The 15,278-nt window shown below is 37.4% G+C and overlaps 1 protein-coding gene across 1 annotated transcript in view; it reads left to right on the plus strand.

Moving 5' to 3' along the window:
- Window positions 1-15,025, plus strand: part of jak2b (Janus kinase 2b) — a 69,757-nt gene extending 54,732 nt beyond the window's left edge. Inside the window, exons 19-24 of the mRNA XM_067438113.1 lie at window positions 5,494-5,683; window positions 6,624-6,748; window positions 13,153-13,325; window positions 13,464-13,581; window positions 13,954-14,067; window positions 14,449-15,025. Of these exons, the coding sequence (XP_067294214.1) occupies window positions 5,494-5,683; window positions 6,624-6,748; window positions 13,153-13,325; window positions 13,464-13,581; window positions 13,954-14,067; window positions 14,449-14,583 (855 nt within the window). The 3' untranslated portion in view covers window positions 14,584-15,025. The remainder of the gene's footprint in view (window positions 1-5,493; window positions 5,684-6,623; window positions 6,749-13,152; window positions 13,326-13,463; window positions 13,582-13,953; window positions 14,068-14,448) is intronic.
- The last annotated feature ends 253 nt before the right edge of the window (window positions 15,026-15,278 follow it).

Raw genomic sequence — 15,278 nt, forward strand, 5'->3', positions numbered from 1 at the left:
GAGACGGTCTTTAAAAAGTCTTAAAAAGGTATTGAAATTAACTTCAGGATTCCTGCATCTACCCTGGAAATGAATCGATCGATCAATAAATGTAAAAATAAATGCATGTGGAAAAAATAAATGTAAAAAATAAATGAACGCATAAATATAAAAATGTATGTAAAAATAAATGTTAAATTTAATTAACAAATAAATAAAAGTAAAAAATATATATTTTTATAAAAGCTGAAAATAATAAATTACGGGAAGGATAATACAAAAATGTATTTGATTAAAAATTAATCATATTTATTTAATCAAGTCGTTTATTCTGTTATTTATTTTCCTATTATCACATTTATTTATTTATCTCTTTATGTTTTTATTAATTTACATATGTGTATATTTATTTATTTATTCATTTATTTACTTATTCATTCATTCATTTATTTATTTTTCATTTGTGCAGGTTTGGTCCTCCATAACAGATAAGTAAATTGTGTGAAAAATACTGTGTTTTTTTACACGCGAAACATGAACTCATGTTATACTGCACACTGTAAACACAATCAAAGCTTCGAAAACACGCAAAGAACGGGACCTTTAAACTTTTCTTGGGTTAAATTATATTCACTTGTGTGTGCTTATATAAGTATAATATAGTTAAAATATTAGGATGCAAGGTATTAATGTTTTAAAATTTCACATTTAAGGAAATCTAGTCTAAATGCATGTATATTTATTTATTAAAGAGCCATACAGGCACAACATGGGTATTACAAAGGAAAATGATTATATTTTTAGCCACAAAATGACTCTAAATTTGCCTCTTTGCATTGGAATTCTCTATTTTAACCTTAATCAGTACACTAATTGTAATATAAATAATAAATATATTAGAAAAGAAAAGAAAAATATTTTAAGTGCTCGTTATAATTAATCGTTTTTACTACCAAAACATCTCCTCAACATGTTCATTACTGTACTGTTTACCTGTAGTGAAGCTGTTGTCTTTTCAATGTATTGACAGCGCTGGCTTGTGTGGAACTATTGAGAGCTCCATGAGCCATGTGACCGCGCGCGCTGCCGGGAGATGAACGCATGTCGTTATTCAACAGCTTTGGCTTTAACTGTTATGCCACATTAAGTGAGCCAAAACGCTATTTATTGTTTGAATTTCATATTTACAAATTTGGTGTGAGATTTACTTTGCCAGAGTGAGAGCATAGGGTGACCAGACATCCTGAAAAATTCGGGACTGTCCCGAAATCTAAACTGTTATCCTGAATCTGGCCCAAATTGTCCTGAAAATTATAGTAAAGCAAAATCTTGAGTAGTTATTGTCTGATCAACATTAAAAACTGTCTGCGGAGGTTGAATCATTCAGCAACCAGCCTCCGCCGGCTGTTCATTGGCTGCAGCACCTTTTTTTCTAAGTTCTAAAAAAATACGTTAAGCGGCTAGGTGCAAATTTAGATATGCATTGGTAAGCTAATTTTCATTCATTCCGTTGGCATGGCTGGTGTACCGGTACCCCAACGCTGCTAAAAAGCAAAAACACCTCTACTGTAATTAATCTATGCACAAAGACAATAAAACCTTTTTGTCCCCTTTTTGTTTTAATCCTTGATAAGTAGAGCGCAAGTTGCTGCAGCCATGAGGAGGGCAGTGATGCACGCGTAAAGGAGTGATTGATTGTTTGCGGCACTGTGTACAAAAAAAATACGTCACTACACAATTATTTTGTTATTTTAATTTAAGCTTATTAGTGTTAGGCTATACAGAAAGGTCTGATTTACGCAGTGTTACTTACAACAGTCATTGTTTTTGGGTTTTTTCACAATGACATTTGAGTTCATTATTTTAATGTTTTTTTTTTGTGGCAGACTAAAGACTAAGGACAGACTGAGGATGTTTGAATAAAAATATGTTTGGTTCAGGTTTGAAAATCATTATCGTTTATTATAGGCGACGTCACCACAGACACACTTTGGAGCTCTGTGGCGCGGCAGGATTTTGAACAAAACACCGAATGTGCGTACACTCATTGAAAACAATGTTTTCGAATTTTAAAGACGTGGCATGGCACTGAGTTTTGCGTCCGGTGTGAGACCCCCTTGAGACGAGACGTGAACTTGAGCAACAGCACGAACACATGCGGAAGATGATTTTTTTTTTTAATTTATAACAGCTCATGATGAAAAAGTAGAGACGATTGTAGACAAACATGAAGAGAGAATTTATCTTGGTTTTTATTTTATACAAAAAATTTTAGTCTCGTTCTTTTTCGTCAACAATAATGCATGTTAATTTAGGGTGCGTTCACACTTGTCATGTTTGGTTCGATTAAAACGAACCCTGGTGCGGTTGCTCGGTTAGTGCGGTTCATGTGAACATATGCCACCCGAACCCTGGTGCGCACCAAACAAGCGGACCGAGACCGCTAAAAAGATGGGTCTCGGTCCGCTTCCAAACGAACTCTGGTGCGGTTCGATTGATATATGAACGCAACACGGACCAAAGACATGTAAACGGACCAAAAACCGGACGTAATGTCACAAGATGCGACGCATAATGCAGCTGATTTGACGACGCGGAAAGATCGGTGTATCCAAAATGAGTAACTTTAACATTAGAGGGCAAACGTGGAGCAACGAGGAAGAGCCTCATCAATATTTGGTCAGACGAGCATGTTTCGAAAATGCTAGAAAAAACACACAAAAAGCATACCTGGCTCTTCTCATCAAAGTTCCTGTGTTGCCCATTATTAGCAGGTGCAGACGACAGCGGCCGTCTCTGTTCTGCACAACGGAGGGAATCCTGCTGCTGTTTTGAATGTTTTGAACATTTTATGAGCTCTTCATGAGTTCTCAGCAGGTAAAAATAATGCCACATGTACACGCATAAAATGATCGCGTTTAATCCAGCACACAGCGTTGTTTTGAACATTTCATGAGCTCTTCATGAGTTCTCTGGTAAGAAATAATGCCAAATGTGTTACACGCATAAAATGATCGCGTTTAATCCAGCACACAGCGTTGTTTTGAATGTTTTGAACATTTCATGAGCTCTTCATGAGTTCTCTGGTAAAAAATAATACCATGTACACGCATAAAATGCCCGCGCGTGTAATCCGCACACAGCATTGTTTTGAATGTTCGGTAAGCGAGCTCCTACGTCATATAAGCCGACCAATCAGGTTGTGAGCGTCTCCCTGTGCCTTTGGTTCGGTAACTTTAGGTTCGCTGTTAAAAATGCCCGTGTGAACGCTAAGCGGACCAGGACTATTATGTTTGTTTTTGTTTTTTGGTCCGGACCAAACGAACCAAACGAACCGAACTACAAGTGTGAACGCACCCTTAGTCTTAGTCAGCTTTTTTGGACATTGGTGCAGTCTCGTCATAGTCATGGAAAAAAGGTCGTTGACGAAAACATATTTCATCTCGTCTTGAACACTAGTAGACTCCAACATCCCTGTAGGATAACTTTTTATTTTGTACATAAACTATTGTTCAAGTGTTTGGGGTCAGTAAGGTTTATATATTTTTCTTCAAAGAAATATAGTATAATAGTATAATTTTACCCAGCAAGGATGCATTCAATTGATCAAAAGTGACAACAAAGACATTTTTAATGTTGCAAAAGATTTATATTTCAAATAAATGCTAACTTTCTATTCATCAAAGTATTCTGAATAAAACTGTATTTTGGTTTCAACAAAAATAACTTTTCCCACCAGCATTTTTTAAAGAAGTTTTAAAGAAGCCAGATCATTTTCACAAAATTTTCATGGCCCTCCAGAATATTTTGTTTTATTAATATATGTAAATATCATGCAATATATAAAATGATGTGTATATATAATCGTTTTATTTTAGCTTCATGCATTTTTTTTTATTATCAACACTTGAATGCGGGTAAATTTCATTTTTAAAAAAAGAACATTTTGAGCAAAAAGCTGCGAAAAATGTGTTTTTGTCACAGATTCAGAACAGTGATCAAAACACAGATGGAGTAGATCGAGTCTATCAATACCCCTTAAGCTTGCACAGTCCTGCAGCTCAACTGGGTTGACATTTCATTCAGTAACATAAGTAAAACCATTTTGATTTATATGCTGTTTAATGTTTATGACATAGACCGTAAAAAAATATAGATGACGCGACATCATCCGTTTCCGCTTGCCAGAGTTGAAGCTTTCAGGCGGCCTGCACGGCGCTGACATCTTGGGACCGAGTCTGCACAGTAGTGATTTCGGGACTGGAGTTGTGCAGTAGAGCGCAGGAAGTAGAGCAGGAAGTACAGTCGCGATATCAAAAGCGCTCCCAGACTCTCAAAGATGCAGAACAATTAATGTTGGTGTGAAATAAACAGTTATGGAAATGTAGAAATTAAAGCTAAAGCTCCAATCTGCTCCCAAAAATCCCGAAAAAAGTCTGTTAGTGCCTCAGTGACAACTTCACTCAGAGAAGCCGTCAGTCTCAGCTGTCAATCGCAACGTCCCCCCCCACCCCCCGCCCGTTTTTATAGCATCAAATAACTAAGTAAAACTAAACTTATTTTAAAAACAAACACTTGAAATGAAATCATCGTGATGATAACTGCCATTAATGACATATCTGAAGTGTAATTTTATTGTTTAGTTTGCCTCGCGTATATTAGAAAACACCGAGGGGCGGCTTTACTGGGACCGGTCACCTGGGGGCGATCGAGGCGTGAAAGCTTCAGTTTCTGAGAGGGGTTCGGCAGGCTTGGTTTATGATCGTGTTTTTTACATATGCATCTGCTTGCATATAATATCGTTGTTTCTGCTTCTTTTTGGCCTGTTTTGATCAAGAGATTAAGTACTTTTCAGAAGATGCGTGATAGCCTTATTACAGTCAAATCACTGAAATCTGGAAATTTTTGTAAAATATGGGGAGATAGTTAAGCAGCAAAATGGTTATTAACCTCAATAAGAAGAAGAAATCAGCATATTAAAATGGTTTCTTAAGGATCATGTGACACTGAATACTGGAGTAGTGATGCTGAAAATTCCACTTTGATATCACAGGAATAAATTACACTTTAAAGGGTCATGAAACCCCGTTTCAGCAACAGTCAGTTCTCGCATCAGTTTGGAAAAATGCTATAGAAGTGGGCGTTGAAACTAGAGCAGAAAGGTTTAAAATTGACTACCATAGTTTTCTCCCACATTCAAAATTCGATTTAGGGTTTCATGACTTATTCATATATATTTAAATTTTAAATTGTAATAATATTCAACAATAATCACATTTTTGATCAAATATGTGCAGCTTTCTTTCAAAAACGGTAAACAATCCCATTATTTGCTTTATATTTCTTTAATTCTTAAAGGGGAGCATCAAGTTAAGCTCTACAAAAAAGTAGTATTTATGACCATTTCAATTGCCACAGTAAGTAAATTCATGACAGTTTTTGGAAATTGTAAAAATAAAGAATGAGTAGATGCGTGCTAATCAGCTAACCATAGTAATTAATTTCTGTTTCCAGGGAAATTTTGGCAGTGTTGAAATGTGCAGGTACGATCCCCTGCAAGACAACACCGGTGAGGTGGTGGCGGTGAAAAAATTGCAACACAGCACGACTGAACACATCCGTGACTTTGAGCGGGAAATCGAGATCCTCAAATCCCTCCAGCATGAAAACATTGTGAAATATAAAGGCGTGTGCTACGGTGCAGGTATGGGACTGACGTAGTGTTGTGAAACCATTAGATGCATCATCTTTAGACCCACACATTTACACAATTTGAGTGACAGACAAACAGGAGTGTAGTACTAGATGCATTAACACGTTCTGTCACATTCAAGGCTGTATTCACATTTGGTTCAAATTTGCATGGTCTGAATACAATTTTGATTCCAAACAAGCAATGAATAGATATTAAACCAGTGGTATTTAGACAATTTACTACCAGGGATCATCACCAATGAACAAGAAAATTTGAATTACCTTTCATTTTTTCAGTATTGATCTTTGAGTACCAGTAACTGAGCATTATATGGCCATATTGTAACTAATAATAATAATAATATTACTCTAAGATCAAATGAAAATATCTTCTGGTGGAATTACTTCTTCCACAAGCTTGCATTTAGATCTGCCTTCATCCAATCAACAACATATAGGCCCTTATAGGCTTTTTTTCTTTCTTTCTTTCTTTTTTAGAATTCTTTTCACTATTTATAATCTTTTTTTCTCACCATTTTAGTTGCAAATTGAATTACTAAATACAATTTTGGAATATGATCTTAACTTCTCGTATCGGTCTCGAAGTGTTTGAAACATCTTGGTCAGACTGGTTAGATGATAATGCTCAGATCATTTGGTATGTTGCATTATCCTGTATTGCAGATTAATGCTTTACTTCCACAAATAAACCAAACCAAACTCTTGTCTCAAAGATATTCGAGTCCGAACCAGAGGAGATCCCTAAACGAGTGCATCATTTAGCGATCGTTTAGTGCATTGTTTTTTGTCTCCCTCAATCGGTACAGGAAGTGTGCATCTATCATTGTGCGCTCTCCGTTGTTTTACCACATTGAAGAAAAACAGTAGACCTTTGCTCTTTTCCTAAAGTTGGCTTATTGCAGCTCTAGCGTAATTTCTTGTTCTCTCAGGAAGGAGAAACCTTCGACTGATTATGGAGTACCTGCCTTACGGAAGTCTACGAGATTATCTCAACAAGAACAAAGACAGGATTGACCACAAGAAACTTGTTCATTATGCCTCTCAAATATGCAAGGTAATGTGGACCTTTCTTCTTATAACAATGGTTCTCAACCAGGGGCCAGCAGACAGGATGAAAAGAGGATTTGAAATGAGACCAAACTATTAAAAATCTAAGAGTCTTTATAATTCTCCTCTTCAACAACAGTTTTTTTTTTCTTTTTTCTTTGAAGAACCAGGATTCCCTCTGTCTTGAAGAAAACATATATAATGAAACCGAATTTTAAAAGTTTGACTTGGGCCACATCCACACAGAGATGTGGTATACAGCTAATGTTTAGCTGTATACGTAAAAAAATAAAATAAAATAAAAATAGTATCGGATCAGCGTTTATTCCAGACGGATCTGCCGTTTTTTGTGCCTGAATCCAGTGTTATTTGGATCCGGGTCCCAGAGTGGATAAGTCTGAAACCAACACCCTTGCATTTGCATTTTTTGTGTACAGCTAATCTCTATTTTGTGAAATGGTGATGTCGTCACACCACATCCTGCACGTTAAAGACTAGAAGGCGATGCAACTACGGGCACTGGGCATGCACACATAAAATATTGAGTCATTTACTTTTGTATTTACATTATTGTAAAGGGTTTGGGCTTTACAATAATGGTTTCTGTCCCTCAGAGGTACCAAAAGGTTTAGGGTTGGGCTTGGGCTTGGTGAAGGGATTAATAAAGCATAATTTGGAAAGTAACACATTTATTTATTGTTATTTTATTGTGAAATTTTGAAAAAAATGATGAATTTGGTGTTTTAGTGTGGATGAGAAACTGCTAGTGTTGACCAAGAGCGTTTTCAAACGTTTCCAAATCTATCCGGATTAATGTAGATGGAGCCTAAAATGATAAAACCTTGATCAAACTCGCCTGCCTATTGCTTTTTAGTAGGACCTTATTAGACCTTGATTAGCTTGGTCAGGGGTGTTTGATTGAAGTTGGAGCTAAACTCTGCAGGAAAGTAGAGGCCAGAGTTGAGAACTCGTTAAGAAATTGCGTAAATAATATGAAAAATCTGTATCCGGTATTATCCGGTGAATCACATACAACTAAAAAGGTCAAAAGTCTTCAATTCAAAAAGGTCGAGAACTATTGTTTTATAGTAATATTATGATGCGTCTCTATTAATTTTGTCCTGTAAGCCTCCTTTTTTTTCTCTTCATTTCAAACTAGTATTAATTTTGTCCGATTTTTATTAATTTATTATTATTTAGTCTTAAAAGATAGTTTGCCCCAAAAAATAAAATAAAATGTTTATCTGCTTACCCCCAGGCCATCCAAGATATAAGTTGACTTTTCTACAGTAGAACACAAATGAAGATTTTTTGCAGTCTGTCAGTCCTATAATGTATGTCAATGGTAGCAAAATCAGAGTAAAAAAATCATGCACAGACAAATCCAAATTAAACCCTGCGGCTCGTGACGACACATTGATGTCTAAAGACACGAAATTATCAGTTTGTGTGAGATACCGAACAGTTTTTATATTTTTTTTTTTACCTCTAATACACCATGTCCAACAGCCTGCAGCGCTCGATCACTTGCGGTAAGTGAGGTCAATGTACACGGTCTGGCGTAGTTTACGTAAACGCCGGAAGTGATCTCTCGCACGTATTTCTACACCAGATACTGACTTACCGGCCACGATCGAATGTTGTACTGCGCCTCGAGCACTCCAATGTGTGCAGATTGTTTTCTCTTGCTTACATTTAGTTATTTTGTTTAATTTAGTAACGCTGTGGATGGAATATTTGTGACGCACTCTTGTGAGAATTTTGCAGGGAATGAAGTGCGAGCTGTTTAATGTCAGTCTCCTCCGTGTTTGCATTAATTCCAGTTAAGTGAGCTATCCCTTTTTTTTCATCCGGTCACAGCGTGTTACAGTCTATAGCCCTATTCGGACTGGATTAGTTTAACATGGGGACATGGGGGTAAAGTCATTTTACCTCAGGACGTCTGTAATATTAATGGCCAATTCGCACGGGATAAGACATCTCAGTAAAACTAGCAGAAGTGGGAGGAGTAACTCGCTTTACGCACCTCCTTGACGTCATGTGCGTATGACGTTACCTTTATAACGTGAGCAAACACAACCTGAGCGCCAGTCTGAACTCCGTCTCCAATATATATGTGTTTTAATAAACAGTTAGGTCCAGTCTAACGATTCTGATTGGATTATGTTGGTAATAGACACTTTCCTAGAGCTAAAATGTGTTGTGCCTCTAATAAGTGCTTTTGATCTTCTTTTTGCTTTAAATGATATGCGGAAAATACTGGACATTTTCCACAGATTTGTCCCACCACCTACAACGCAACCGAATGCTTCAAGCGCCTCTATGGTCGCAAAAAGTGCTCTTTTTTAACTTTTAAACAGGAAATGACGTAATTTTACCATACATTTTTACAGCAGGTCTATTCGAACGGGATTAGTATTACCCCGAGGTAATTTTTCCGGACCTTTTTACAGAAGGTAAAAGTCTCGGTAATCTTTACTGACATTCTCCGTAATGATTACCGAGATGGCACATTCGGACGGGACTAAAATCACCGAGAACCTCTGGTAATAATTACTTTACCCCCACGTCCCCATGTTAAACTAATCCAGTCCGAATAGGGCTTATGGTTACAAGGTGCTCTGAGTTCGGTTGCACTCGAACTGTGCCACGATTCACATGAACAGTGTGAGAAGCATGGACTCGGAAGCGCGCTTGATCAGAAAAGTAACCTGCATATTTGTTTTAGCTGATTGTAATGTATTTAGTTGAATCAAACACATGTACTGTAAGTGGTGATGGTGTTAATGATTTACCTCGGATATGACTTGTAGTGTATTCGCAAATCGCGCTAGGACTGCAGAGAATGTGCTCAGTGTAAAAACGCGACCTGGAGTCTAATAAAAGTTAATACAGAAAAAAGGTAGCTTATGTAGCCTTTAACTGCACTTTTTTCCGAACAGTAATGTAAATGTTAACCCCTTTCTTTCCCTATTTCTATTTGCTGCTCCATCCTTCTATTGAGATAAGTCTATGGCTTATCTCAATTTCTCCAACTATGGGCTAGGACACTGATCAAACAGAAAATGTGCGCTGCGTTAATCGCGCGTTAATAAAATTAGTGCTGTTAAAATGAATTTGCGTCAACGCAAATATAAGTTCATTAAAATATAATTTTGACAGCCCTAAAATGAGCACACTCTACATTATGAAAACTGGTAAAAACAAGAAACTTCTAACAAAAATGAAAAACGGTAGAATTCCTAATAGTAATTAGGGCTGGACTTCCATCTTGTGCTTCCAACTTCCAAGCTGGACTTCCATCTTGTGCAATCAAACCGCTGCAAATGATCCAGAACGCTGCGGCACGTCTTGTATTCAATGAGCCCAAAATGGCTCATGTCACACCTCTATTCATCTCTCTGCATTGGCTACCGCTCGCTGCCCAGATCAAATTCAAAGCCCTGACTCTTGCTTATGGATCTTCCACAAGCGCAGCACCCGCATACTTCGACTCACTTCTACGAGTCTACACCCCCACCAGGTACTTGTGGTACCATTACAGAGGCATGAAATCCCTCTCTAGAACTTTTTCTTTCATTGTTCCTGGTTGGTGAAACGATCTTCCGTCCTCCATACGCACGAACGAATCACGCGCTTCATTCAAAAGACAGATATAAACTCATCTCTTCCATGAGCACTTAATCTTACATTAAAACAATTTTAAAAATAAAAACTCTTTCCTCCTCTATTTCTCCTTTCTTCTTCCCTTTTCTGGTTTTTGCTACTCTGAGCGGTATAGAAATCTTGGTTTTTGGGGCACTTTTTGTGTTTCTTTGTCTCTTCTTGACGGATCGCTTCCTGTTCTCCTGAGTTGGAAGTCGCTTTGGATATAAGCGTCTGCTAAATGCATAAATGTAAATGTAGTAATTCCAAAATTTACATTGTTTTTCTATTAAAACAGCAGCAAAAAAGACTTTGTATTAAACAGACAGTAAGTGCTTTTATTCAGCAACCACAATCACAAATATAGTGGATATCATGTTTGGAGTTATTACAGTTCATCACTGAGAAGGTTTGATCCCAGATTTAGGTGCAGCAATCAGCACACGTCTTGTGAGTGAACACACACAGACTGAATGACTCTTTGTCTTAAGAATATCTCAGTCGACATCACTAAACTCAAGCTTAGTTGTTTATCTGTTTTCAGATCATCTGCTTGTCTGGCGATCACCAGACTAAGCTCAATTTAAGATTGAACATGGGTCCGGCGAGTCTGCTCTGTATTATCAACTGCACAAGAGGGGTGATAAACGAGCATTATTCAAATGACTCTGTATGCATATATGTAGACCTTTAACCAATCAGAGCACAAGAGGTGTGATTAACAGGCAACGACCCATCGCTTCTCTATCCATCATCGTGTTAAATCCGCCAATAGCATGCCAGGGGCCTGTTCTTCATATGTGGCAAACTCAGTTAGCTGGATTTGATTGTTGACGGTTTGGCTTGATCTCGGATTGTTTGGTTCTTCGAAGCTCACCCTGGACACTGCTACCTTATTACAAGAGTTCATTACTGAACCAGGGGCAATAATAATTTAAAATAATAATAAATATAAAAGTTTATTTGAAAATATTTTAATGTTGTGTAAAATGTGTGTATAATACTATAGACACATTCACTTGATTGAGAGATTTATTTGTGAATTGCGATGGAATAATTACTTTATAGATGTATTGGAGGTTTACACACATTGTGCAGTTAATCTCCGTCGTGCATTAATGTGAGTGGTGACGGATAATATGAGAGTGGCTTGATGCAGCGCAAGAGATGCAGATCATATGATCTTGACTGTTAAAGGGTTACTTCAGCGATTAGCATAGCAATGTTTGGCCAAAGGCTTAAGACTACAGCCAGCAGAGGGAGCAATTTCCGCATGTTTTGAACCCGCGCATCAGGGATGGGAGATTACACTCAGAGCTCAGCTCGCAAACTCTTTTAAACGGAGCTATGTTGAGCATTGTAAGTCTTTTAACTTTTCAAATTAATTTCTATGAAAGTTAAGCTTGCAAAGGCATGAACTGAAACGCGCCAGACTGAACTTGCGTTGTGAATGTATGCCGCGAGTGTAGTCGCGATTACCTCAGCTCTCATTATGAGAGCTCATTCAGCTCATTTATCTCACTCCTGCGGTTAGTGCTCAGTGCTGTGATACTCGCGCGGAGACTCACTCATTATATTGAACAGACACGTTCAGTTTTTAATTGTAGTGTCTTCTCTAACTCAAAGTCACAGTAATCCAGTAGGTGGCTTTGGGAATGGCCTCACTGGGCAGCGAAGCATTCTGGGAATTGTAGTCTTTCATCCCCATGAGACAAAAATACATTTTCTTTTCTCAGTATAGAAGGCACCAAATTCAAAAAATAATTTCACATTTCTACTACATTGATAACCCAGTTTAAATACAGATTCATCTTCCCAGCGCTGAAGTACCCCTTTAAGAAACTTTAATTAATATTGTCACATAACAAATCTGCTTCAAATTGAATTAAAAATGAAATTTGAAAAGCAACATTAAAATAAAAATGTAAAGTGTGTACAAATATTATAAAATTGTTTGGTCGTTTGTCTGTTTCCCTATAAAGGTCCAGAAACCTTTTTTTTCTTTGACAGGTTTATGGTTTTTTGGCCAGTGGCTTTTTTTATTACATGATGTCATTACATTGTCTTGATGCCAGCCAATCGCTGCATTGCTGATCATGGTTTCGAGTATCGATGCATCTGCCCTCTTCAGGGAACACAGGCACGATCAGTGATCTCAGATCACTTCATCCAGATATTTTAATCCAATCCGCAAATTCGTTTGAAGAATCAAATTAGCCAGAGATCAGTTATCAGGATTAAAAGATCTGGGATCTGTCAAATCATCTCTGATGTATTAAGCGAGGTACGAAGAACAGGCCCCAGGTGGATAAGCCAGTCTGTTATTGGTTCCTGCACAAGTGTAACAGAAGCAGTAGAACTGAATTTACAGGTTTTTATACAGGAGTTGCCGGGCAAAATTTAATTGCCGGCAGATCACATTGGATCACACCTCTGCACTCTGCAGTGTGTAGAGAGAGCACATGCACATGGTTGCCAGACTATATATATATATATATATATATATTATTGTATATCCCGTGTTAATATTAATATAGTCACAGTTATTGTTTAATGAAGTTGGTGTCGCCTCGTCTTAGTCATGGAAAAAAATTTGTTGACATTTTTCATCATAGATTTTGTTAACGAAAATGAATACCATTTCAAATGGGTCTCTTTTACTATTCATATCTTTCCTTTTTCTTTTTCTTTTTTACACTATCTCATTACACAACAGCGTTGAATCTCTTGATATTCATGGTGACGTCTACTGTGATGTCTCTACAGGGCATGGAATACCTTGCGACAAAGCGGTACATTCACAGAGACCTGGCCACACGAAACATCTTAGTGGAGAGTGAGTTCAGGGTGAAGATTGGTGACTTTGGCTTGACCAAGGTTTTACCTCAGGACAAAGAGTACTACAAGGTTAAAGAACCTGGGGAGAGTCCAATATTCTGGTATGTTTTTAATTCACACCTGTATGACTTTTTAATGCTTTGTTGGAACACAATAAATGTACAGAAGAAAGTCAGTCATAGATGTATTGACCAAGTGAGTAAATGATCTTTATGACAAAGATTTGTTTGTTGTGACAGGTATGCGCCCGAGTCTCTTACAGAGAGTAAATTCTCGGTAGCGTCAGACGTCTGGAGTTTTGGAGTGGTTCTGTATGAACTCTTTACATATAGCGACAAGCTCTGTAGCCCACCTACAGTAAGTGTCACGGCTGTTCTTTGGCTTTTCTTGCTTTGTTTTCCATTTTATTTTTCCCCAAATTCCATTACATTTTGGGGATTACGTTTTCCAGAATCCATTTATTTATTTATTTATTTATTTTTACAAATGCTCTGAAATTCTGCATTATACAGAAAATCCAGTTTTTATGACTAGATTCCATGATTCCATCCGGTTTCTGCATCGCGGAAATTGTAGGCCCCTAGACATGCCACATTCTTGTAACATTTAACAGTTGCTTGTTTTGAATTGCTTTGTAAATCACTCAGGAGCAGGACATGTCTGAAGAACCTGTCAACAGCACCGCATAGAATAACTGTTAAAAAAGAACATCTATTTTGCTGTGTTCAGGTTTTCCTGAGTATGATGGGAGGTGACAAGCAGGGACAAACGATAGTCTATCATCTCATCGAACTCTTGAAAAAAGGAAACCGTTTACCCCAACCTATGGACTGTCCCTCAGAGGTACCAGATCTCAGAAAACATACAACACAATGTCTACTGTATTACTTTTTTTTTTTTTTTTAAATCAAATATTAAAAACTTTACTAGTGGTTTTTAACTGTGGAAACGTGTCATCACAGTCCATGAAAAAGGACTATTATAATTATTTCTGAAGGTCGTGATCATGTGACACTGAAGACTGGAGTAACGATGCTGAAAAATCAACTTTGATCACAGGAATAAATTACATTTTACAATATATTACAATAGAACAGTCATATAAATTGTAATATTTCACAATATTACTGTGTTTTTAATCAAATAGATGCAGCCTTGCTATGCATAAAGAACCTCTTTTAAAACATTAAAAAATAAAAACATTGTATTTTTGAATTCTTTCAGATGTGCGAGATCATGCAGGAATGCTGGGACAATGACCCTAGCCTTCGGCCAACCTTCAAGGAGCTCGCTCTCCGTGTAGACTTGATCCGGGACAGCAGCGACTCAGACAGATATGCCCAAGTGCCTGCGTTTTAAGAGAGAAGCTTCGCTCACTCACTGCTGCCACGCAGATACCCAGCCCTGAGCCTGTTCTCCGGCCCTGTCTGCTGTCTTAAAATCCTTCTTTGTGCCATTACGGCAGATCTAACCCTAGGACTTGATCTCCTCATCTTCTGGCTGAACAGTTAACATCATTTATATCAAGATTGGGTTTCTCTTTTGCGAGCTGTGCTGGCATGCGTCCTTCTATCAGCGATGAATGAATCGTTTTATTAAGAAATGCAAGAGCTGTGCATTTTTACATTCAAGTGTTTGTATGTACATATATAAAGATGATTTTATAATTTTATAAAAATGAAATGAACTGTTTGGAAGCAGTCATGTAAATTAAGACTGGAAAAATATATTGTTTATAGGTTGTTTGTTGTAATGCAGTTGGTGTCTGATTGAAAAAATATAAAAGATCTTGCTATTGTAAGTCTTTGTTTTTCTTTGAATAAAAAAAATGCAAATATGTGTCAGTCATTGCCACAGCCCAAAATAGCCGTTAATAAGCCATTTCCAAGTGGTATATTCGCCATTAATCTCTTTGTAACGCAATGGGCATGTAGAGTACGCGCTAACGTATTCTCTTCAGTGCTACATCTGTGAAACATGCTATGCGTATCTTTCAGCCCTGCTTTATATTGGCGTGATTTTATTGATAGAATGTAGAATTCAATTTTTGCTTC

Source organism: Pseudorasbora parva, chromosome 3, assembly GCF_024679245.1.
Source record: "Pseudorasbora parva isolate DD20220531a chromosome 3, ASM2467924v1, whole genome shotgun sequence".
Taxonomy (NCBI): domain Eukaryota; kingdom Metazoa; phylum Chordata; class Actinopteri; order Cypriniformes; family Gobionidae; genus Pseudorasbora; species Pseudorasbora parva.